General features: G+C 36.9%; 1 protein-coding gene across 20 annotated transcripts in view; it reads left to right on the top strand.

Moving 5' to 3' along the window:
* TBC1D5 (TBC1 domain family member 5) overlaps nt 1–26441 on the top strand; it is a 639936-nt gene that overhangs the window by 236323 nt on the left and 377172 nt on the right. For 15 of the 20 annotated variants that reach the window (XM_023554943.2, XM_023554937.2, XM_010595564.3 and 12 more), the window contains one exon: nt 4345–4477. In XM_023554943.2, the coding sequence (XP_023410711.1) occupies nt 4381–4477 (97 nt within the window). In that variant the 5' untranslated portion in view covers nt 4345–4380. Of the gene's footprint in view, nt 1–2741; nt 2806–4344; nt 4478–26441 lie in introns of those variants that run through there. The other 5 variants (XM_064277348.1, XM_023554944.2, XM_023554941.2 and 2 more) reach the window with 2 other exon arrangements.

The following is a 26441-nucleotide window of genomic DNA, read 5'->3' as shown; positions in this document are numbered from 1 at the left end:
TGAGGTCTCCCAACTGTCTGCTTGCTTCCCTTTCCTTTTTATCTCTTGAGAGATAAAAAGTGGTGCAGGCCATACCCCAGGGAAATTCCCTTTATTTTGGATCAGAAAAGTGATGTGGGTAAGGGTGTTACAATCCCACCTAATCCTCTTTAACATAAAATTACAGTCACAAAATGAAGGACAACCACACAATACTGGAAATCATGGCCCAGGCAAATTGATACACACATTTTTAGGGGTACATAATTCAATCCTTGACAAAAGCTAATTTCACTGACTTCCTGAACTTAACTTTTTCTAGTAAGTCAAAAAGACCGTAACTATCTTCTAGCGTCTTGAATGAATATATGACCATCATTATGTTGGAGAGAATTTTATTTTAGCTATATAGAAAGACAAGAATTTTTTCTTTTTTAAGGTAAACTTTTATACCAGTTTGCTTGTCAGTTCCCTATTTTTTAGAATGTATATTTTAAAAAAACTTTCTATTTGTTAGGTATTTGAAACCTATAACAGTGGAAGTATATGGTAAAAATAAGAAATGGCGGTAAGGAAATTATGGAAACATGATACAGTGGATATTAAAGAAATCTTAAGGAAATCTAGTCATTAACTTATAATAGACATTTTCAAATGTTTGATCACATCATAATTTGAGTATAACAAAATATAGAGATGTATAATAAAGAGAATCTTGCATTAAAATAATTGTCCGTGGGCCAACTGCAATTTTGAAATGTATTTAATGTTTCCCATATAGTTTTTGTGTTCATTTGCTTTAATGTGAATTATTTGCCAACACTTACAAGTAAGGAGATTTCCCATAAATTTCCAAATTTCTAGCATGTCTTTTGAAAAGTTGAAGCCAAGTAAACAGTGTTCCAATTATTAGTAGACCCCCATCCTCCTAGTTCCCCTTGTTTTATATCTGGTCTGTTCTCTCATTGTCTCACTGAGAACCAGATGTAATGTGGGAGTAAAGAACATGAACTCTGGAGCTGGGCAGGATGGTGCCGAGTGTGGCTTCCCTACTTCTGATTGTGCAACTCTAGGCCAGTTGCTTGATCTCGGTGTTCCTCAGTTTTGTCTTAGGTAAAATGAAAATAATGATGATGAAGATTCCTCATAGGGTTGTTGGGAGGATGAAATGATGGGTATATGTGAAGCGTTTAGCATGATTTTTGACATATATCCATCCAATGATTAATAAATGTTAACCGTGATAATTTTCCTGACCCCATTGGATATTTGGCTTGATGATCTTTACTGCTTAATAGTAGATAATTTTATTTCTTAATTTGTTCAACAGAATTTATCAGATTGTATTTTATATTGCAAGTGATCATCTACATTTTGCTATCTTCTACTAGATTATATTCCCCAGAGTTCCTTCTATATGGTAAATGCTCAGTAAACCAAAACCAAACCCACTGCCATTGAGTTGATTCCTATAGGACAGAGTAGAACTGCCATAGGGCTTCCGAGGCTGTAAATCTTTACCTAAGCAGACTGCCATATCTTTCTCTCATGGAGCGGCTGTTGGGTTCAAACTGCTGACCTTTGGTTACAAGTCAAGCACTTTAACCACACACTATCAGGGCTCCTCAAATGCTCAGTATATGTTGAAGTATTGACAGCTGTCTAGTTTTATGGATTTAGGCTTTATGGCTTTAGAACTTCTTACTCTATGTTGACAATAAAAGTTTTCTACTTTTGCTAGCGTTGGTTTTGCCTAACCCTCTGTTTCTTATTAAGGCGCCCTGGTGGCACAATAGTTAAGCAGTTGGCTGCTAACTGAAAGGTCAGAAATTCAAAACCACCAGTGGCTCCATAGGATAAAAGACCTGTAAAGATTAAAAAAAAACAGCCTTAGAAACCCCATGGGGCAGTTCCTGCAACCCTGTGTACAACAAAAGATTGTTACTTATTTTGGATGTAAATCAGTTAATTCAGTTTATTTTTTGGAAGGATTTGGATTGGAGAAGGTAATTTGTATCTTACAGACAGAAAAGTTATAAGTAGTGTAGCTCAGAAGTTCAAAATAATTTTTTAAAATCTTTGTTTAAATTGGAGTAGTTTATAGAAATGAGAATTGAGGAAACCTTCAAAGTATAAAATACGGGTGAATATTTATATAATCTTGCCTTTATAAACATAACACCAGAGGCAGAAACCATAAAGGAGATACAGATAGATATGACTGAAAAAAAAGGAAAAGGTTACTTATGTCACAAAAATACCATAAAATTGGAAGGCGGTCGCACTCTGAGAAAAATATATGTATCCTCTGACAAATGTTTAATACCTTTAATATTTGAAGCATACTTCTAAATCATGAAGACAATCATACTAATAAACTTCATTTACACAAGACAAATAAATGTCAGAGAAGCCTGTAATGTCTTCAGTAATCTCACTAGTTATCAAGCAAATGCAGTATAAAGTTTGACTGTTGAATTGCCTCCACCCCCCACTCCCCCAAAAAGGAAATACCCATTGTCAGTGAGGGCCCAGGGGAAATGAATTGTTCTCTTAAGTAAAAAAGTCTTTCTAAAGCACAATTTGCCAGAAGTTATAGGAAAACTGTATTTTTTCTTCAATATATCTTTTGGTCCAGCACTTACACTTATAAAAATTTATCCTAAGTGTCAGATAAACAAATCTCAATTTAGATAAAAGAAAAGAAAAAAAAAAAACCTATTGCCCTGGAGTCAATTCTGACTTGTACAACTGTCCCATAGGGCTTCCAAGGCTGTAAATCTTTATGGAAGCAGACTGCCAGATCTTTCTCCCATGGAGCAGCTGGTGAGTTGTAATGCTGACCTTTGGGATTAGCAGCCAAATGCTTTTAAGCACTGTGCCACCAGGGCTCCACACTTGGATACCTAAATTGTCATAGCTATACAGTGAAATCCTGGTAGCATAGTGGTTGAGTGCAACGGCTGTTAACCAGAAGGCCAGCAGTTTGAACCTGCCAGGCACTCTTTGGAAACCCTGTGCGGCAGTTCTACTCTGTTCTGTAGGGTTGCTGAGTCAGAATTGACTCAATGGTAGTGGGTTTGTTTTTTTTTTTAAATACAGTGAAATGCTAGGGATTCGTTTAAATGATAATAGGGATTCATTAAAATGATAATAGAGACAGATACTTTCTACTGGGTAGGAAGATACTCATATGTAAGTTGGATTACAAAATCAGTGTGTTTAGCATGATGGATCACATTAAAAATACATGTAATTTAAATAAATAGAACAAAGACAGGAAAAATCAAAAACCAAACCCATCGCCTTCAAATCAATTCCAACTCATAGCAACCCTATAAAAACCAAGACCAAACTCAGTGCCGTCGAGTCAATTCAACTCATAGAGACCCTATAGGACAGAGTAGAGCTGCCCCATAGAGTTTCCAAGGAGCACCTGGCGGATTCAAACTGCCAGCCCTCTGGTTAGCAGCCGTAACACTTAGCCACTATGCCAGCAGGGTTTCCAGCAACCCACATTTATAACATCAAAAAAAAAAAAAAAAAAAAAATTTTTTTTTTTTTGTTTTACTGTCAGAGTAATACACTCTCTAAAACAAAACTTGAAGATATAGAAAATATAGCACATTAAATCAACTCATATTTGTATTAGTTAAAAATATCGCTGTTAACTTTTTGGTTTATTATATGTATCATTTCCTGTTTGGGAAACCTTGGTGGCGTAGTGGTTAAGAGCTACGGCTGCTAACCAAAAGGTTGGCAGTTCGAAGCCATCAGGTGCTCCTTGGAAACTCCTTGGAAACTTTTACTCTGTCATCTATAGGGTTGCTAGTAAAACTGCCCCATAGAGTTTCCGAGGAGCGCCTGATGGCTTCGAACTGCCAACCTTTTGGTTAGCAGCCATAGCTCTTAACCACTGTACCACCAAGGTTTCCAAGACAGGAAATGTATATATGTAGTAAACTGAAAAGTTAACAATGATATTTTTAACTAATACAAATATGAGTGATTTAATGTGCTGTATCTTGAAGCTTTGTTTTAGAGTGTGTATTACTGACAGTAAAACAAAAGAATGTTATAAATGTGAGAATAATTTAACTTAGAGTTCAGCTTTTTGTGCCGTAGTTTACTGAAAATAAATGTGATTCAACATTGAGGTTAAAGGCTACAAATAAAGTTAAAATTTTGAAAGAAATTGTTTAAACGGAAATTTTGTGCCACTTTTTTCACATCTTTGTGTATGCCTACCAATGGAAACTTGTTAATGTCTATAATGCTCATGTAATCATTTCAGTCTTTTATTTATTCCCAGTAAATACAGAAAAAAAATATTTATTACTTTCTCTATATTTTTTTACCTCCCAGAACAGTCACTGTTGGAGATTTTGGCCAGTACCAACAATGTATCATTCCTTATCTGAAACTAGACATCCTCTGCAGCCAGAAGAACAAGAAGTGGGCATTGACCCCTTGTCCAGTTACTCCAACAAGCCTGGAGGTGAGTTTTGTATGTAGGTGCTTTCTGCTGGTACTGGCAAAGCTAGCAGAGAGGGGCTGCAGTTAGCTCTGCCGGCTTCATGTGTGGAATTCTCTCCAGGAGGCGGAGCAGGGCAACTTTAAGAATATTTCCCCAATGTGTGTAGAGCACTCTGACACTAATGAATCCCACAAAAAGTCCATTTGCAATTATAGACAGAAACATTAGCCAAATCTTTAATGTTCTGTCATTCTATTTAAAAAATCATAAACCAAATAATGACTTCAGCATAAGAATGTTGAAATGCAGAATGGCCTTTGTCAAAGTATCTTTTAAAGAAGCCTTTAGTTTTTGGTATTGATTTTGAAGGGATAACTCCCCTGTCCCCCCAGCAAGTTGAGATTATTCTAGGATAAAAGACTTGCTTGATTCTCCTTTTTTTTTTTTTTTTTTTAAATTTTGGTGAATATATATATAACAAAACATTTGGGATTTCATCATTTTTTGTGCATACCATTCAGTGGCATTAATTACATTTGTCACGTTGTTCAACTCTTAACCACCATCTGTTTCCAAGTTTTTCCATCACCCTTTACAGTTCTGTGTCCCAAAAGCAATGAGCCCCCCTTTTCCCCTCCCTCCCTCCACCCCTGCTAACCACTCATAAACTTCAGTCTCATACACTTGCCTGTTCCACATGTTTCCTGTAAGTGGAACCATCCAACATTTGTCCTTTTGTGATCGACTTACTTCACTCGGCGTAACGTTTTCAAGGTTTATTCATATTGTAGCATGTGTCAGGACTTTGTTTTTCTTTATGGCCGAGTAATATTCTATTGTATTTATGTACCACATTTTGATTTTTCATTGATCTGGTTGGTAGACATTAAGCCTGTTCTTACCTTTTTGCTGTTGTGAATAGTGGTGCAGGGAGCATTGGTGTGCAGGTAGCTGGGTCCCTGCTTTCAGTTCTTTGGGGCATATACTGAGGAGTAAAATTGCTGGAATCATGTGATAATTCTATGTTTAACTTTTTGAACAACTGCCAAAGTGTTTTTTTACTATGTTTTGATTAAAAAAAAAAAAATTTTTTTTGATTGGATTGTTTGTGTTTTTGTTGTTATGTTGTAGGAATTCTTGATATAATCTTCTGAATATTAAACCCTTATCAGATATGTGGTTCCCCAATTTTTTCTGCCATGGTATAGGTTGTCTCTTTGTTGATAAAGTCCTTTGATGAACAAAAGTTTTTAATTTTCTGAAAGTCCAATTTATTTATTTTTTTGTTGCTTGTGCTTTTGTTGCCATATCTAAGAATCCATTGTTAAAAACTAGGCCCCAAAGCATTACTGGTTATGTTTTCTTCTAAAAGCTTTATGATTTTAGTGCTTACATTTAGGTGCTTAATCTTTTTTTTTTTTAATAATTAAAATTTGTGTCTACTTTTAAAAATCTGTATTTAAATAGAATTTTCTCATGTTATGGCAGATTGTATTTAGGGTCTAAAATACTTGATAAAAAATTTCAAATTCTGTGTGTATCAGAACTCCATATTTTCTCAGTATTTACTTAATGATAGTAACAGTTTTAGAAGGAGACAATGAGTTTTGTGAGAATTCTTGGAGTTTTATTCTTATTTTTAAGTGATTCACAAAGTGTTTGATGGTTTACTAATTCCTCGACTACTTACAGTTTTCCACTCATAAAATGTATGTATCATGATTGTGAGATCTATTTTTAAATATCATAAATTAGTCAAAAGATAACTCATGTTTGTACGATTCAGTTTATTTTAAATCTATATTGATGCCATTTAAAAATGGCATTTAAAAAATTGGAGATTAAAAAAAATGATTCCTACTTAAAGTAGCTATTTCTTTAGGACACAGGCTCTTGGCTATATGGAGTTCGTGCTTTTTGTGCATCTTAAAAAACTTCTGGATCATAAAATGCCACTGTTATTTTTATTGATAATACTAGAATTTGTCCTATAATTTCATTTTTTAATTTTATATGTTATTAAAAAAACCCAAAACCAAACCCACTGCCATCGAGTTAGTTGATTCTGACTCATAGTGACCCTAAAGGAACAGAGTAGAACTGCCCCAGAGGATTTTTAGGCTATAAATCTTTAAGGAAGCAGACCACCACATCCTTCTTCCATGGAGCGGCTGGTGGGTTTGAACTGCTGACGTTTTGGTTAGGAACCGAGCCCTTTAAACACTGTGCAACCAGGGTTCCTTATTTGCTATTTAATAACTCAAAAAGACTACTGTTTAAGGTTTTAATAATTTGAAAAAATTATTAGTGTCCATTTCAATTTTAGCTTTTTAGTAACTCAGCTGTAAATATAATACCTTTCATAGTGATGTTTCCTTTTAAATATGACATCTGTAAAGAAGTACTCATAAATAAATGAAATTATTTTTCAAGGAGTACTTCCATAAGGGAATAATTTAAAAATAAATATGTATTTGTGTTACAAGTATGTAAAATTGTTGCACTAAAATTTTTCACACTATTTCTGGCTTGTATGCTTACTTTAAAGCATAGGAAAAAAAAAAACTAACTAAAATTTTAGTTTTTTTTTTTATGTGTGTGGTTTTTTTGTTGTTAATTTTTTTAAGTGCATATTTTTCTCTGGTCTATTTCATTAAATATTGAGGCTTTTTTTTTTTTTTAACCTGGTTAAAAAACATTTTAAATTAATTTTATCCTTTATTGTTTGCAGGAATGAGTAGTTACCTTTACTGAAAAGGCTTTTCGTTTATATCCTAGCCTAACATTTCTGTGACATACAAAGTTATTAGGACTGAATTGATGTTTAAAAGTGCCATTAATTCATTTACCCCAAATGTTCATTAACAATGTAAATGTATGCTGATGTTCTATGAGACAAGGAAGTGACTAATGACTCTTCCAACTAACAACACTTAAAATGAATAGAAACTTTAGATAGCTAATCTTGAAGTAATCAAGACCCTCATTCAGCATGGCATCTCTGTATGCTCTAAAACAGCTGTCAACTGTTAAAAATATATACAAAACACACATACGCGCAAGCACATGCAGAAAGAAAGATATGTAAATATCTGGTTCTTCAAAGCCATAAAGGTTACTAACCGTGGTGGGTTTTGTGCATTTTATGTAAATATTTTATATAAAGCATCGATTTTATCTTCTTAGGTTTCCTTTTTGCAGAAAAATGTGTGTTGCATTTTAATGTAGTTGTCGTATTTATTTAAAAGAATTATCACCCTTCTGGTATATTTCTTTATTTTAATATACGTCTTTCATGGAGTTCTCCATGGATTTGAAGCCTTTTAACCATTTTGCCACAACCTTTTGGGAATTTCTGGCAACTGGATGAATCATTTTGTAAATCGGCAAACACTGGACTCCCGTCAGTGGCATCCCTGTGTAGAAGTCTTGTGATTTTTTTTTTTTTTATTCCTGTTATAGATTCCATAAGTAAACAGAATGCATGTCTAGTTTTTCAAATCTAGATTTTAACGTTTATAAAAGAAATAGTACTGTTAAGCGATTCTTCGAATTCTGGAAAAGATTAATAAAAATAGCCACATAAGAAGAATGGCAGAGAGAAAATTACGTATCATTGGTTTGTTTATTTGTATGCATGGTTGAAGAAAGTGGATGAGGGGCAGGAAAAAAGAACTTTCTGGATCTATACATGTAAAACCTTAGAGGATCTTCTCCATGTAAATTAAATTGTAGGGGTGGTTTGAATTTGAGTAAAGGATGGATTTTTTTCTGTTGAAGATATATGGCCAAAGTGTAGGATGCTGTGTGAGGCATCCCTGTCACTTAAAATCCTCCCTTTCGTTTGATTAACTGGAGTCATCTTAGGGTGGAAAATTCTTTTCACTTTTCTTCCTCATCTTAAAGCCCTTCACGGGTTTCTTATCACGTTAATAATAAAATCCAAACTCTTGACCATGATGTGCAAGGCTGTCTTCTTGCCTACCTGGCCTTGCTCAGATGTGCTAAGTTAGTTTTAGACTCTTAGTCTCCCCACATGCCATTTTTCTCTGCCACTATTCTCTGTTCCTTTACAACACTCACCATAATATGTAATCCTTCATTAATTTCTTTGTTTCTTGTTTGTCTCCTTGTCTGACTTTATGAGGGCAGAAACCATGTTGGAACCATTTGTATACCTTGTACTGGGCACATGGTAGCCATTCAGTAAATAATTAGTAAATGAATGAATGAATGAACCGTGTTTTACTGGTTTGAACTCCTCCACTCACATTAGTCAATAATTGCTTAATGTACCTTTTCCTCCATCTGCCTTTCTTCTTCTTTTCCTAAGTTGTAATACATGAAATTTCTGTTTTATTGTCCCTGATTATTCTAGTACTTGAAATTTTCTTTTAGGCTTCAAAATTCAATGTATCTTCTCTTTCAACTCCCTCTTAAAATTCACTTTTGCCATGTTTCCTTTTAATTATCACCCATATCAAAGATTTCCGTAAGGACCAGAGGGAGAGAATTTTCTGGCAAATAAATGTCAAATTATGATACCCTAATTAACTTGCTGCAGGAATCACTTAGCAAGGGAAAACTAAAGAAATGAATACTTGTCCAGTAAATTCATGGCTATAATATGGGAGCAAGTTGTTGTTAGGTGCCTTCAAGTTGGTTAGACTCATAGCAACCTGTGTACAACAGAACGAAACACTACCCGGTCCTTGCGCCATCCTCATAATCATTATGCTTGAGCTCATTTTTGCTGTCATTGTGTCAGTCCATCTTATTGAGAGTCTTCCTCTTTTTCGCTGACCCTGTACTTTACTAGGCATGATGTCCTTTTTCAGGGACTGGTCCCTCCTGATAACATGTCCAAAGTATGTGAGATGAAGTCTCACCATCCTCGCTTCTAAGGAGCATTTTGGCTGTACCTCTTCCAAGACAGATTTGTTTGTTCTTCTGGCAGTCCATGGTGTGTACATTCCATATTCCTCACCAAAACCATAATTCAAAGGCATCAATTCTTTTTCCTCCTTCCTTATTCATTGTCAGCTTTTGCATGCATATGAGACAATTGAAAATACCATGGCTTGGGTCAGGTGCATCTTAGTCCTTAAAGTGACATCTTTGCTTTTCAACACTTTGAAGAGATCTTTTGCAGCAGAGTTGCACAATGAAATACCTCATTTGATTTCTTGACTCCTGCTTCAATGGGCATTGATTATGGATCCAAATAAAATGAAATCGTTGACAGCCTCAGTATTTTCTCCATTTATCATGATGCTCCTTATTGGTCCAGTTGTGAGGATTTTTGTTTTATGTTGAGGTATAATCCATACTAAAGGCTGTTGTCTTTGATCTTCATCAGTAGGTGCTATTTTCCACAAGCCAGGTTGTGTCATCTGCATATTGTAGGTTGTTAATGAGTCTTCCTCCAATCCCAATGCCGTGTTCTTCATATAGTCCAGCTTCGTAAATTATTTGCTCTGCATACTGATAGGATAAATATGGTGAAAGGATACAACCATGACACACACCTTTCTTGATTTTAAACCGCTCTGTATCCACTTGTTCTTTTAGAATTACTGCCTCTTGACCTGTGTACAGTTTCTTCGTGAGCACAATTAAATGTTCTGGTATTCCCATTTTTCACAATGTTATCTATAGTTTGTTGTGATCCACACCATTGAATGTGTTTGGATAGTCTGTAAAACATAGGTAGATATCTGTCTGGTATTCTCTGCTTTCAGCCAAGATCCATCTGATGTCAGCAGTGATACCCTTGTTCCATGCCTGTTCTGAATTTCTGGAGTTCCCTGTAAATGTACTGCTGCAAGCGCTTTTGAATGATCTTGAGAAAAATATTACTTGTGTGTGATATTAATGATATTATTTGATAATTTCCACATTTTGTTGGAGCACCTTTCTTTGGAATGGGTACATATATGGATCTTTTCCAGTTGGTTGACCAGGTAGCTGTCTTCCAAATTTCTTGGATGCTTGAACTTATGCCCACATATTTTTGTGGCTTAGAAGACTCTGGGATTCCTTTCTAACAGCCGTACAAAGCTTGTTTCATTCTTTTTGAACTTAATTCATTCTGCCAGCTAGAGATCTAGTCTCTAATTTTAGACCTTAAATTTATTAATCTCTCCAATTTGAAAGTATCCTAAAGTGGCCACGGATTTAACAAACTGTCCTTAGGGTGCTCAGACAAAAATCCAGATACAAACAAGACTTAGACCCATAGTTCTTGGCCATGTAGTAAGCCAGAGTTCCACTAGGAAAATCAGCTGGTTTCTTGAATTTAGCAAACCTCTGTACTGAGACAGGCCTAAGCGCAATGATTCACCAAAATTCACAATAAATATTGATGTTCACACTGCAGCAAAACAAACTTTACTTGTAAGAACTAAAACAGATTCACACAAAACTAGAAGAGTTATCAGTGCAAGGGAGCGGATTCCAGAGGCTGTTCACCTTATAAGACCACTCCCGAGGAGTCAGAGCCCAAGTCCTCCTTGCCTCAGGGGTCACGGAAGGTAATGGGCTTTTGAATTCCTGCTTCTGACACCAGAAATGTCAAAGCACAAAATTAAGCATGAACTCTGTACATAGAGAACAATAGAGTTTTGTTGAGGAATAGAACAATTCCATCCAGGCAGCACAAAGCATAAATGCAAAGTACTCCTAAGGGGTTAGATAGAGAGGGATTTTTTAATATGGTTTAGAGGAACAAGCAAATCTTTCTTCACATCAGCTTATCTATTTTAACATTCTTTTTGAGAATAATCTGTGCAAGCAGTCTTTCAAAGTAGAGTCACAGAAACCCCTCCTTAGGTAATATTTCACCATATGTTTACCAACATTCTTGCTTCTTCCTTGATTGCTCAAGGGGGGTAGTTAAAACTTAAAAGAGTGGAAAATTCCATTCACAGTCTAAATGCAGAAGTGAAGGTTAGGAGCAGAACGGAGTCTGATTCAAACCTGTGTCAGCGATCTTATGCCTAGCACCTCAGATTTTTAGGGTGCTCTCACACACATTTAGTATACACATTTTATATACATAGCTCTCAGTGAAACATTTATATAGTGGGTTTAAGTCTTGGTTTCTGAAACTTGTAAATGTGGTATATAGCAAATACTGTTTCTTTTCATATGAAACACTGTAGAATAGGGTTTTCTTAAGTGTAGAACAGTTCTCAAATTTATTTGTTGTCATTCAGTAAATATTTGAGTGCCTTCTGTATACCAGGCATTGTTCTGTGGACTGCAAATAAAACATTGAAAAAGATAAACAGTCTGGAATGCCATGTCCCTTAGGGCTAACAGTAAGGATTAGGGCAGGGAGAGGAGTAACAAAATAATGGCCAATTAAGACAGGGAATGTCAAGTGCTTTCTTAGAGGAATTATACAGTGCTTTCCTAGAGGAATTCAGTGTGCTCAGGTAGTACATTGGTGGGGGATCTGACTTAGATTTGTGTTAGTGGTGGGTCAAGAAAAGTATGATATCTATCTAAACCACAGCCTGAAGGCTGAGTAGCTGTAAGTAAGGTGACTGAGTGAGTAAAGAGAATGTGCTGTATGACCTGGAAGAGACTGACTGATCACTTGTCCTGTGCTGAACATAAAGAATTTTAGTATGTTTGGAGGCCACAAATGAGACTAAAGACAGGAACCATGAAGCCACTTTATACTAAGAGCAATGAGTAGTCCAGTTGAGGAAACTTATGATCAGATTTGTATTTTTGAAACATTATTTTGGCTATAATAAAGTGAATAAGCTACAGTGGTAGGGTAAGATTGGAAGCTGAAAGATCAGTTAAGAAGCTCTTATAGTATTCTAGGTCAGAGATTAAAGTGGCCTATACTGGTAACACAGAAATGGAATTGGAGAGAGAGAGAAACATTTGAGAGATAGTTCGGAAGTAAATTGACTTTACTTGAAAAGTAACCGAATGTGGGAAAGTTGCAGGGGAAAGGGGCTTGAAGGTGACATCCAGTTTTCTGGGTTGATCAGTTGGGTCTATAATAATGCCTTTATTGAAATAGGGAACTACAGCGGAGGCATCTTGTCTGGTGTAGGTGGGATGGAAGTATGGACATAGAAGATCCTTTTTTTTTTTTTTTTAATTTTTATTGTGCTTTAAGTGAAAGATTACAAATCAAGTCAGCCTCTCACACAAAAACTTACATACACCTTGCTACATACTCCCAGTTGCTCTCCCCCAATGAGACAGCCCGCTCCCTCCCTCCACTCTCTCTTTTCGTGTCCATTCCACCAGCTTCTAACCCCCTCTACCCTCCCATCTCCCCTCCAGACAGGAGATGCCAACATAGTCTCAAGTGTCCACCTGATCCAGGAAGCTTGCTCCTCACTAGCATCCCTCTCCATCCCATTGTCCAGACCAATCCCTGTCTGAATAGTTGGCTTTGGAAATGGTTCTGTCCTGGGCCAACAGAAGGTCTGGGAGTCATGACCACCGGATCCTTCTAGTCTCAGACCATTAAGTATGGTCTTTTTATGAGAATTTGGAGTCTGCATCTAAGTGCTCTCCTGCTCCCTCAGGGGTTCTCTGTTGTGTTCCCTGTCAAGGCGGTCATCGGTTGTAGCTGGGCACCATCTAGTTCTTCTGGCCTCAGGCTGATGTAGTCTCTGGATTTTATGGCCCTTTCTGTCTCTTGGGCTCATAATTACCTTGTGTCCTTGGTGTTCTTCATTCTCCTTTGCTTCAGGTGGGTTGAGACCAATTGATGCTTAGATGGCTGCTTGGTAGTGTTTAAGACCCCAGACGCTGCTCTAGAAAGTGGGACGCAGAATGTTTTCTTAATAGATTATATTGTGCCAATTGACTTAGATGTCAACTGAAGCCATGCTCCCCAAACCCCTGCCCCTGCTACGCTGGCCTTTGAAGCATTCAGTTTATTCAGGAAACTTTTTTGCTTTTGGTTGAGTCCAGTTGTGCTGACGTGGCCTGTATTGTGTGTTGCTGTTCCCTTCACCTAAAGTAGTTCTTATCCACTATCTAATTAGTTAATAGCCCTCTCCCACCTTCCTTCCCTCCCCCGTCTCGTAACCATCAAAGAATATTGTCTTCTCTGTTTAAACTGTTTCTCAAGTTCTTATAATTGTGGTCTTATAATATTTGTCCTTTTGCAACTCACTAATTTCACTCAGCATAATGCCTTCCAGGTTCCTCCATGTTATGAAATGTTTCACAGGTTCATCACTGTTCTTTATCGATGCGTAGTATTCCATCGTGTGAATGTACCATAATTGATTTATCCATTCATCCATTGATGGGCACCTTGGTTGCATCCATCTTTTTGCTATTGTAAACAGTGCTGTAGTGAACATGGGTGTGCATATATCTGTGTAAAGGCTCGTATTTCTCTAGGATATATCCAAGGAGTGGGATTGCTGGATCATATGGTAGTTCTATTTCTAGCTTTTTAAGGAAGCGCCAAATCGATTTTCAAAGTGGTTGTACCATTTTACATTCCCACCAGCAGTGTATAAGTGTTCCAGTCTCTCCACAACCTCTCCAACATTTATTATTTTGTGTTTTTTGGATTAATTCCAGCCTTGTTGGAGTGAGATGGAATGTCATTGTAGTTTTGATTTGCATTTCTCTAATGGCTAATAATCGTGAGCATTTCCTCACGTATCTGTTAGCTACCTGAATGTCTTCTTTAGTCAAGTGTCTTTTCATGTCTTTTTGGGCATAGAAGATCTTATGTGCAGTTTTAAATGTGAGTTAGAAGTTCCTTATGACATGCAAATGAAGACACTTGAAGTTTTTGATGTATGGATCTGAAATTTAGTGTATAGGACAGGGCTAGAGATAAAATCTGTTAGTTTACATATGGTAAAAAAAACAATGGGAATGGTTGTGATTGCTCAATAACAGTACATATTGTGAGAAGAGGATCTAGGACCAATCTCTAAGGAAAGCCAACTAAAAGGCCATGTGGCAAAAGAGGATTCTACACAGGAGAATAAAAAAAGAGTGGCTAGAAAAGCAGAATGAAAACCAGAAAAGTGGGTTCAGAGAAACCAAGATGTAAAGGAGAGGTGATCAGAGATTAGCGGGAGGTTAAGACAATAAAGATACATGTCCACTGGACAAAGTCATTGATGACTAAGACAAGAATTGGGGATAGAATAATTTATAATCTCAAGAATTCCTGGTCTTGAATATTCTGTTTATTTCAAGTAAACTAATCATGTGTTGTACACTCATTTGGGATGAGGTACTGTACTACTTGAAAAAGTAATTCAGTAGAAGAGGAGTTCTGGGGTCTTACATGTCTGGAGGATATGCCATCTAGAGCATAGGTGAACCCCAGTGCTGTCGAGTCAATTCCGACTCATAGCGACACTGTAGGACAGAGTAGAACTGCCCCATAGAGTTTCCAAGGAGCACCTGGTGGATTTGAACTGCCAACCCTTTGATTGACAGCCATAGCACTTAACCACTGCACCACCAGGGTTTACGAGCATAGATGAAGGGATATGTATACAGGAAAAGGGTTATAATTTTCATTGTAATAATAAGGAGGGAGAAAATAAGGCGTTTAGGTGCAGTAAGTTCATCAGTTGATGACAAAATGTTGAGCAAGTTACTAAGTCCTTGTAACAATGTCTGGCAGAATTCAGCAGCCAGAATTTAGACACAAAGAAAGTAGCTTTTTTTTTTTTTTTTTTCAGGGGAGTATAACAGGTGGATGGAGCCCTGGTGGTATAATGGTTAAGAACTCAGCTTCTGACCAAAAGGTTAGCAGTTCAAATCTACCAGTTGCTCCTTGGAAACCGTGTGGGGCAGTTCTCTGTCCGTAGGGTCTCTATAGGGTCTCTATGAGTTGGAGTCAGGTTGATATCAGTGGGTTTAACAGGTGGATAGTAGGCAATGAACTTGAAAGAAGAATTTATTGATGAGTTGTATTTATTTATTGAACTTAAGTTTGTTATCATGGAAAGGGGTTGTTGGAGGGCAGAGGAGGTTTTAGGAAGGAGGGAGTCAGGGGAGATAAAGCATAGACTAGTTTAGTGATGAGAATCCTAAAGGAGATATGAGAACAGTAGGGCCAAATTTTTCTTGATGTTTAAGAGTGACAGGGATGTGAGTGAGGGATGGTGGGTTTGTGTGGTAGCAACGTTTTCACAGTGCTTCTTAATAGCCTGAAATGTGTATTTTATATTAAATGTGCCTTTCTAGGAGCCCTGGCAATTTAGTGGTTACAAACTTGGCTGCTAACCAAAAGGTTGGCAGTTAGAATCTACCATTCACTCCTTGGAACTCCTATGGGGCAGTTCTACTCTGTCCTGTAGGGTCACTATGAATTAGCATTGACTTCATGGCAGCAGGTTTGGTTTTTGGTTTGATTTTGGTGCCTTTCTAAGATATGTCCTAAATTCCCGAGAAAATAGTAACATGGTCTTTTACCATACCTCTTAATTAGTCAGATGTAACTATTTGATAGGAAACCCTGGTGGTGTAGTGGTTAAGTGCTATGGCTGCTAACCAAAGGGCCAGCAGTTCGAATCCACCAGGCGCTCCTTGGAAACTCTATGGGGTGGTTCTACTCTGTCTTGTAGCGTCACTATGAGTTGGAATCGACTTCTCAGCACTGGGTTTGGTTTTTTTTTTTTTAAGCTATTTGATAAATACATTAGTTTGATGGAACATTGTTTAGTGGTAGCCTGTAAACCAGCTCAATAACCTCATTAGTTCCATGTAATAATTTGGATCTTTATTTATTTGAATAGGTCCAGGTTTGAAGTGTCTTTGGTAAGTTTATGAACATAAAGATTGATAAATGGGAGAGTGACATGAATATTCTTAAATGGCCAGTATCAAGGATGAAAAATGAATGGTTTTAAAGGAAGTCTCCTTAAAAACAGATTTCGTTGAGTGGTATGACAGTAGTAGAAGTGACGTGAGAGAGCAACGAACATGTTATGCCCAGTTCCTCTAAATTAAACTGTCCAAAAGAAGTTGAATGTGAGAGACTTGAGTTTGAAGGGATGTGAGTTAGATATCTGAGAGTCATCCTCCAGAGATGTCAGTTCCAAACCATGAGGTTGATGAGAAATCAAAGAAAAAGAAAGGAGTGAACTGAGAATTGATTTGTAGACATTCCCTATGATTAGAGAAATTGGGTGGAGGAAGCAGTACTTAAAAAATATTAGAGGCATAGTCAAGATGGGGAAAAGATAGAGTGCCAAAATCATAGAAACCACAGATTTTAGAGCTTTCAGGAAGTTTGAAGTGGGCATTGTTTCGCGGTGGTTAAAAACTATGGCTGCTAACGAAAAGGTCGGCTCTTCAGATCCACCAGCCACTCCTTGGAAACCCTATAGTGCAATTCTACACTGACCTATAAGGTCGCTATGAGTCAGAATTGACTTGACAGCAGTGGGTTTTATGGAAAGAGAAAGTACATGATTTAGTGATTGGAAGAGTATTGATCACCTGTAATTAGTGGTTATAATTACATTTTCAAGATACGATAACTCACTTGAGTGGATAAAGGCAAAGAAGGTGAACTTCAAATCTAATTCATAATTAACATTAAAAATTAGTGGTTAAATATCAGTGGTAAATATTTAAATGATGAAGTTTCAGCTTACTCTTTAATATTATATTTGGGTGACTATGAATTTTATGTGTTTATGCTCTCAGTGAATTAAAGTTTAGCAAATTAGACATTTTAATGATATCTGTGAAGCTCATTGTTGGTAAAATCTAGACCCTTGAAATTAAGAAAAAAGAAAATAGTCTTCTGGTCTCAATACTGATGTGTTTTTCATTGAGTTGTCTATTCCTTTCTCATTGGCTTGGCAATTCCTTTTATTTGCCTGAGGAGATAGGCTTCCTTAGAGTTACTTTAGAGTTGGAGTTGTGTGAAGAGCCATCGGGCCACCTTGTGGCTATACCTGGATATCATTTCTTCCCCAGTATTATAACCAAAAGGTAGGCAGTTCGAATCTACCAGGTGCTTCTTGGAAACCATATGGGGCAGTTCTGTTCTGTCCTGTAGGGTTGCTATGAGTTGGAATCAACTTGATGGCAACGGGTTTGTTTTTTTTTTTTTTTTTTTTTGAATATATATATATACACACTAAGACAAAAGTAGAGGGTCAGTGAAAATGAGGGAAACCCTCAATGAAAAAGATTAACACAGTAGCCTCAATAATGGGCTTAATTTAGTTTGCAAAGGAATATCCATACCTTATTTCCCCCCACCATGGTGAACTAGTGTTTATAGCATTCTTAAACCCACAGATACAGAAGGTTGTGTGATGGTAGTTTTGGTTGGTTTGGGTCGAAACGTAACTATAGCAGACACAAGTGATTTAAAGTGACAATGTTTTCTTAAAACCTAAAAATAACTCACTTAGGTAATATGATTTATAATGGAATTTTTATCAAAGAATTAGTTGCTTTTTGGCTGGTTCATTGGTGGGACCAGAAAAGACTACTGAACCAGAGTTTGGAATGTTTAAATAACGAGATGCCCAACTCTCAGCTCATATTGCTTAGAAAAGTATATCAGAGTAAGTGGCCTCAGCCCCTTTTTGTTCATTTACATATTAAAACGGATTTCCCTTCCGCCGTAATTTAGTAGTAAGGGGGATAGTTCCTCACAAGTATAATTCTCCACCTCCCTCATTCTTTTCCTTAACTCCTTTTATAACTATTTTTAAAAATGTATCTTTCCAAAATATTGGCTTTAAAGATTATAGGCTGTCTTATCTTTCCCAGTGAAAGAGAAGAATATCCTGGGGGAAGGAGAAGTGCAAGAAAAATTTAAACCATACTCTGGGAAATGCTCGTCAGGCCCTCCTCACTCCCTTCACCAAAATTTTTTCCCCTTCACCAGTGTAAGTTCCAAAAGACCTATTTTTGCCAAGTTCCAGCCTTCATATTACCCTCCAACTTGGCTGTATAACAGCCAGCTATGTAAAAAAGCCTGGAGTCTTATTTTAGTATACCTGATACAATGTGGTGATGTTTTCTTTGCATGCAGTTTTTTTTTGTGTGTTTTAATATCATTATACTTGTATATTTACAAAATTTTTAATGGACTTAATGCCTGGCATATGTGTTTCTGTTTAGATTTTTATTTGTTAATGTGTCCCAGTAATTTTTTTGAGTAGTTAGGACAGAATAGTCAATTTATTGCTCCAAGTTTTAATCTGTATTATATTTGTAGATATTCAGACCTATATTAGCATATTTTCGTAGTTTGAAAATTATGTATGTAATTCATGGTAAAAGGAGACATCTGTTTTGTTCAGGCACTTGTAGTATTCACTGATTTCCCTTTTTCAAGTTTGTAAATGTAGTTTTTTTCCTAATGTTCTCTGGTGTTGTTTTCCTCTTAAAAGATATCTTTACCAAAAGCTTTCTTTCTTTCTTTTTAATAATTTTTATTGTGCTTTAAGTGAAAGTTTACAAATCAAGTCAGTCTGTCACATATAAGCTTATATATACCTTACTCTTGCTCCCACTTACTCTCCCCCTAATGAGTCAGCCTGCTCCCTCCTTCCAGTCTCTCCTTTCGTGACAATTTTGCCAGTTTCTAACCCTCTCTACCCTACTATCTCCCCTCCAGACAGGAGATGCCAACAGTCTCAAGTGTTCTTTCTTTTTTTTTTTTAATTGTGGCAAAAATATATATAACACATTTGCCAATTCAGCATTTTTTACACATAAAATACAGTAACATTGATTACATTAATCAAGTTATGCAAACATCACCCATATCCTTTGCCAGATTTTCTATCACTCTTAACGTGCTCAATGCTTCCTAAACAGTGATTCCCCCTTTCTACCTCCCTCTTGCCGCTGGTAACCACTGATAAACTTTGATCTCTATCCATTTGCCTATTCTGGATGTTTTAGGTAACTGAGATCATGCAGAATTTGTCCTTTTGCCACTGACTTCATCAGCATAATGTTTTCAAGCTTCATCCATGTTGTAGCATCTCATTTCTCTTTATGGCTGAGTAGAGTTCTTTTGTATGTATGTACTACATTTGTTTATTCATCTTTTGATGGACACTTAGGTTGTTTCCACCTTTGGCTGTTATGAATGGCGTGCATGTGGCCAAGTCTCTGCTTTCAAGTCTCTTGTGTATATACCTGGAAGTGGAATTGCAGGGTCAGATGGTAGTTCTGTGTTCACTTTTTGAGGAACCTCCGAACTGTTTTCCACAGCAGCTGTACCATTTTAACATTGCCACCAGCAGTAGATGAGGGCTCTCATTTCTTCACAGCCTCACCAACATTTGCTGTTTTCTGTTTTTTTTTTTTTTTTTTTGGTCCCCACTCCCGCCATCTCCAGTGACCTCAGGGTCTGCTTGTTTGTTTCCAGCAGCTTTATTGAGATATAATTTACATACCATTAAGTTCATCTGTTTAACGTGTACAGTTCAAAACTCGTTAAGCATGGTTACAGAGTTGTGCAACCGTCAGCATAATGTAATCTTAAAACATTTTCTCTTCCCACAATGAAAAGGGTTATTTCTAACATCTTCCCAAAAATAATTTGAAGCAGGTTATATAAAAGATGTAGGCAATGAAATAAGAATGTAGGAATAAGAAGCCATGACCAAATAAAAGGAGGCCACTTGTTTACCAACAATGGGTTCAGTGTTGCTGGTATGAAGGTTCCCATTTAGTTCTGGTCTTGGAAAAGTGGTTCCTTTCTAGAAGGAAAGAAGGCACAAGTTACTCAGAACAAACAAAACACTAATTTTTAAGGAAACTTTGAATTCTTATATTTTCAGCGTCTTCCACAATATTTTTTTAAGTCAGAGAAATAGCTTTATTTCTTCTATATTCCCTCGGATTTTAAAGCCTTGAATATTACCTTAAAGCACTTAAAATTTTTTTTTTATTAACTTTTATTGAGCTTCAAGTGAACGTTTACAAATCAAGTCAGTCTGTCACATATAAGTTTATATACATCTTACTCCTTACTCCCACTTTCTCTCCCCCTGATGAGTCAGCCCTTCCAGTCTCTCGTGACAATTTTCCCAGCTTCCCACTCTCTCTATCCTCCCATCCCCCCTCCAGACAGGGGATGCCAACACAGTCTCAAGTGTCCACCTGATATAATTAGCTCACTCTTCGTCAGCATCTCTCTCCCACCTGCTGACCAGTCCCTTTCATATCTGATGAGTTGTCTTCGGGAATGGTTCCTGTCCCGTGCCAACAGAAGGTTTGGGGACCATGCCTGCCGGGATTCCTCTAGTCACAGTCAGACCATTAAGTATGGTCTTTTTATGAGAATTTGGGGTCTGCATCCCACTGATCTCCTGCTCCCTCAGGGGTTCTCTGTTGTGCTCCCTGTCAGGGCAGTCATCGATTGTGGCCAGGCACCAACTAGTTCTTCTGGTCTCAGGATAATGTAGGTCTCTGGTTCATGTGGCCCTTTCTGTCTCTTGGGCTCTTAGTTGTTGTGTGACCTTGGTGTTCTTCATTCTCCTTTGCTCCAGGTGGGTTGAGACCAATTGATGCATCTTAGATGGCCGCTTGTTAGCATTTAAGACTCCAGACGCCACATTTCAAAGTGGGGTGCAGAATGTTTTCATAACAGAATTATTTTGCCAATTGACTTAGAAGTCCCCTTAGAGCATGGTTCCCAAACCCCAGTCCTTGCTCCGCTGACCTTTGAAGCATTCATTTTATCCCGGAAACTTCTTTGCTTTTGGTCCAGTCCAATTGGGCTGACCTTCCATGTATTGAGTGTTGTCCTTCCCTTCACCTAAAGCAGTTCTTATCAACTAATTAATCAATAAAAAACCCTCTCCCTCCCTCCCTCCCTCCCCCCCTCGTAACCACAAAAGTATGTGTTCTTCTCAGTTTATACTATTTCTCAAGATCTTATAATAGTGGTCTTATACAATATTTGTCCTTTTGCCTCTGACTGATTTCGCTCAACATAATGCCTTCCAGGTTCCTGCATGTTATGAAATGTTTCACAGATTCATCACTGTTCTTTATTGATGCGTAGTATTCCATTGTGTGAATATACCACAATTTATTTACCCATTCATCCGTTGATGGACACCTTGGTTGCTTCCAGCTTTTTGCTATTGTAAACAGAGCTGCAATAAACATGGGTGTGCATATATCTGTTTGTGTGAAGGCTCTTGTTTCTCTAGGGTATATTCCGAGGAGTGGGGGATTTCTGGGTTGTATGGTAGTTCTATTTCTAACTGTTTAAGATAACGCCAGATAGATTTCCAAAGTGGTTGTACCATTTTACATTCCCACCAGCAGTGTATAAGAGTTCCAATCTGTCCGCAGCCTCTCCAACATTTATTATTTTGTGTTTTTTGGATTAATGCCAGCCTTGTTGGAGTGAGATGGAATCTCATTGTAGTTTTAATTTGCATTTCTCTAATGGCTAATGATCGAGAACATTTTCTCATGTGTCTGTTAGCTGCCTGAATATCTTCTTTAGTGAAGTGTGTGTTCATTTCCTTTGCCCACTTCTTGATTGGATTGTTTGTCTTTTTGTGGTTGAGTTTTGACAGAATCATGTAGATTTTAGAGATCAGGTGCTGGTCTGAGATGTCATAGCTGAAAATTCTTTCCCAGTCTGTAGGTGTTCTTTTTACTCTTTTGGTGAAGTCTTTAGATGAGCATAGGTGTTTGATTTTTAGGAGCTCCCAGTTATTTGGTTTCTCTTCGTCATTTTTGGTAATGTTTTGTATTCTGTTTATGCCTTGTATTAGGGCTCCTAGGGTTGTCCCTATTTTTTCTTCTATGATCTTTATCGTTTTAGTCTTTATGTTTAGGTCTTTGATCCCCTTGGAGTTAGCTTTTGTGCTTGGTGTGAGGTATGGGTCCTGTTTCATTTTTTTGCAAATGGATATCCAATTATGCCAGCATCATTTGTTAAAAAGACTATCTTTTCCCCAATTAACTGACACTGGGCCTTTGTCAAATATCAGCTGCTCATATGTGGTTGGATTTATATCTGGGTTCTCAATTCTGTTCCACTGGTCTATGTGCCTGTTGTTGTACCAATACCAGGCTGTTTTGACTACTGTGGCTGTATAATAGGTTCTGAAATCAGGTAGAGTGAGGCCTCCCACTTTCTTCTTTTTCAGTAATGCTTTGCTTATCCGAGGCTTCTTTCCCTTCCATATGAAGTTGGTGATTTGTTTCTCTATCACCTTAAAAAATGACATTGGAATTTGGATCGGAAGTGCATTGTATGTATAGATGGCTTTTGGTAGAATAGACATTTTTACTATGTTAAGTCTTCCTATCCATGAGCAAGGTATGTTTTTCCACTTAAGTATGTCCTTTTGAATTTCTTGTAGTAGAGCTTTGTAGTTTTCTTTGTATAGGTCTTTTACATCCTTGGTAAGATTTATTCCTAAGTATTTTATCTCCTTGGGGGCTACTGTGAATGGTATTGATTTGGTGATTTCCTCTTCGATGTTCTTTTTGTTGATGTAGAGGAATCCAAGTGATTTTTGTATGTTTATCTTATAACTTGAGACTCTACCAAACTCTTCTATTAGTTTCAGTAGTTTTCTGGAGGATTCGTTGGGGTTTTCTGTGTATAAGGTCATGTCATCTGCAAATAAAGATAATTTTACTTCCTCCTTGCCAATCTGGATGCCCTTTATTTCTTTGTCTAGCCTAATTGCCCTGGCTAGGACTTCTAGCACAGTGTTGAATAAGAGCGGTGATAAAGTGCATCCTTGTCTGGTTCCCATTCTCAAGGGAAATGCTTTCAGGTTCTCTCCATTTAGAATGATGTTGGCTGTTGGCTTTGCATAGATGCCCTTTATTATGTTGAGGAATTTTTCTTCAATTCCTATTTTGGTGAGAGTTTTTATCATAAAAGGGTGTTGGACTTTGTCAAATGCCTTTTCTGCATCAATTGGTAAGATCATGTGGTTTTTGTCTTTTGTTTTATTTATGTGGTGGATTACATTAATGGTTTTTCTGATATTAAACCAGCCTTGCATACCTGGTATAAATTCCATTTCATCATGGTGAATTATTTTTTTGATATGTTGTTGAATTCTATTGGCTAGAATTTTGTTGAGGATTTTTGCATCTATGTTCATGAGGGATATAAGTCTGTAATTTTCTTTTTTTGTATTGTCTTTGCCTGGTTTTGGTATGAGGGAGATGGTGGCTTCGTAGAATGAGTTGGGTAGTATTCCGTCATTTTCTATGCTTTGAAATACCTTCAGTAGTAGTGGTGTTAACTCTTCTCTGAAAGTTTGGTAGAACTCTGCAGTGAAGCCATCCGGGCCAGGGCTTTATTTTGTTGGGAGTTTTTTGACTACCGTTTCAATCTCTTTTTTTGTTATGGGTCTATTTAGTTGTTCTACTTCTGAATGTGTTAGTTTAGGTAGGTAGTGTTTTTCCAGGAATTCATCCATTTCTTCTAGGTTTGCAAATTTGTTAGAGTACAATTTTTCACAATAATCTGATATGATTCTTTTAATTTCAGTTGGGTCTGTTGTGATGTGGCCCTTCTCATTTCTTATTCGGGTTATTTGTTTCCTTTCCTGTATTTCTTTAGTCAGTCTAGCCAATGGTTTATCAATTTTGTTAATTTTTTCAAAGAACCAGCTTTTGGCTTTGTTAATTCTTTCAATTGTTTTTCTGTTCTCTAATTCATTTAGTTCAGCTCTAACTTTTATTATTTGTTTTCTTCTGGTGCCTGATGGATTCTTTTGTTGCTCACTTTCTATTTGTTCAAGTTGTCAGGACAGTTCTCTGATTTTGGCTCTTTCTTCTTTTTGTATGTGTGCATTTATCGATATAAGTTGGCCTCTGAGCACTGCTTTTGCTGTGTCCCAGAGGTTTTGATAGGAAGTATTTTCATTCTCGTTGCATTCTTTGAATTTCCTTATTCCCTCCTTGATGTCTTCCATAACCCAGTCTTTTTTCAGGAGGGTATTGTTCATTTTCCAAGTATTTGATTTCTTTTCCCTAGTTTTTCTGTTATTGATTTCTAGTTTTATTGCCTTGTGGTCTGAGAAGATGCTTTGTAATATTTCGATGTTTTGGATTCTGGAAAGGTTTGTTTTATGACCTAACATGTGGTCTATTCTAGAGAATGTTCCATGTGTGCTAGAAAAAAAAGTATACTTTGCAGCAGTTGGGTGGAGAGTTCTGTATAAGTCAATGAGGTCAAGTTGGTTGATTGTTGTAATTAGGTCTTCCGTGTCTCTCTTGAGATTCTTACTGGATGTCCTGTCCTTCTCCGAAAGTGGTGTGTTGAAGTCTCCTACGATAATTGTGGAGGTGTCTTATCTCACTTTTCAGTTCTGTTAAAATTTGATTTATGTATCTTGCAGCCCTGTCATTGGGTGCGTAAATATTTAATATGGTTATGTCTTCCTGATCAATTGTCCCTTTTATCATTATGTAGTGTCCTTCTTTATCCTTTGTGGTGGATTTAAGTCTAAAGTCTATTTTGTCAGAAATTAATATTGCTACTCCTTTTTTGCTTGTTGTTTGCTTGATATATTTTTTTCCATCCTTTGAGTTTTAGTTTGTTTGTGTCTCTAAGTCTAAGGTGTGTCTCTTGTAGGCAGCATATAGACGGATCGTGTTTCTTTATCCAGTCTGAGACTCTCTGTCTCTTTATTGGTGCATTTAGTCCATTTACATTCAGCGTAATTATAGATAAATAAGTGTTTAGTGTTGTCATTTTAATGCCTTTTTATGTGTGTTGTTGACAGTTTCATTTTTCCACATACTTTTTTGTGCTGAGACTTTTTTTTAGTAAATTGTGAGATCCTCATTTTCGTAGTGTTTGACTTTATGTTTGTTGAGTCGTTAACGTTTTTCTTGGCTTTTATCTTGAGTTATGGAGTTGTTATACCTCTTTGTGGTTACCTTAATATTTACCCCTATTTTTCCAAGTAAAAACCTAACTTGTAATGTTCTATATCACCTTGTATCACTCTCCATATGGCAGTTCTATGCCACCTGTATTTAGTCCCTCTTTTCGATTATTGTGATGTTTTACATTTTGGCTTCAGTGATTCCCTGTTATGAGCTTTTTTTTTTTTTTTTTAATTAATCTTAATTTGTTTTTGTGATTTCCCTATTTGAGTTGATATCAGGATGTTCTGTTTTGTGCTGGTATCTGTTATTATTGGTTTTCTGACCAAACAATATCCTTTAGTATTTCCTGTAGCTTTGGTTTGGTTTTTGCAAATTCTCTAAACTTGTGTTTATCTGTAAATATCTTAATTTTGCCTTCGTATTTCAGAGAGAGTTTTGCTGGATATATGATCCTTGGTTGGCAGTTTTTCTTCTGCAGTGCACTGTATACGTCGTCCCATTCCCTTCTTGCCTGCATGGTTTCTGCTGAGTAGTCTGAACTTATTCTTATTGATTCTCCCTTGAAGGTGACCTTTCTTTTCTCCCTGGCTGTTTTTAAAATTTTCTCTTTATCTTTGGTTTTGGCAAGTTTGATGATAATATGTCTTGGCGTTTTTCTTTTTGGATTAGTCTTAAATGGGGTTCGATGAGCATCTTGGATAGATATCCTTTTGTCTTTCATGATGTCAGGGAAGTTTTCTGTCAGGAGATCTTCAACTATTTTCTCTGTGTTTTCTGTCCTCCCTCCCTGTTCTGGGACTCCAATCACACACAAGTTATCCTTCCTGATAGAGTCCCACCTGATTCTTAGGGTTTCTTCATTTTTTAAAATTTTTTTATCTGATTTTTTTTCAGCTATGTTGGTGTTAATTCCCTGGTCCTCCAGATGTCCCAGTCTGCATTCTAATTGCTCGAGTCTGCTCCTCTGACTTCCTATTGCATTGTCTAATTCTGTAATTTTATCGTTAATCTTTTGGATTTCTACATGCTGTCTCTCTATGGATTCTTGCAACTTATTAATTTTTCCACTATGTTCTTGAATAATCTTTATGAGTTCTTCAACAGTTTTATCAGTGTGTTCCTTGGGTTTTTCTGCAGTTTGCCT

Source organism: Loxodonta africana, chromosome 27 (genome assembly GCF_030014295.1).
Source record: "Loxodonta africana isolate mLoxAfr1 chromosome 27, mLoxAfr1.hap2, whole genome shotgun sequence".
Lineage (NCBI taxonomy): Eukaryota > Metazoa > Chordata > Mammalia > Proboscidea > Elephantidae > Loxodonta > Loxodonta africana.
This window is presented reverse-complemented; position numbering and strand designations above follow the sequence as displayed.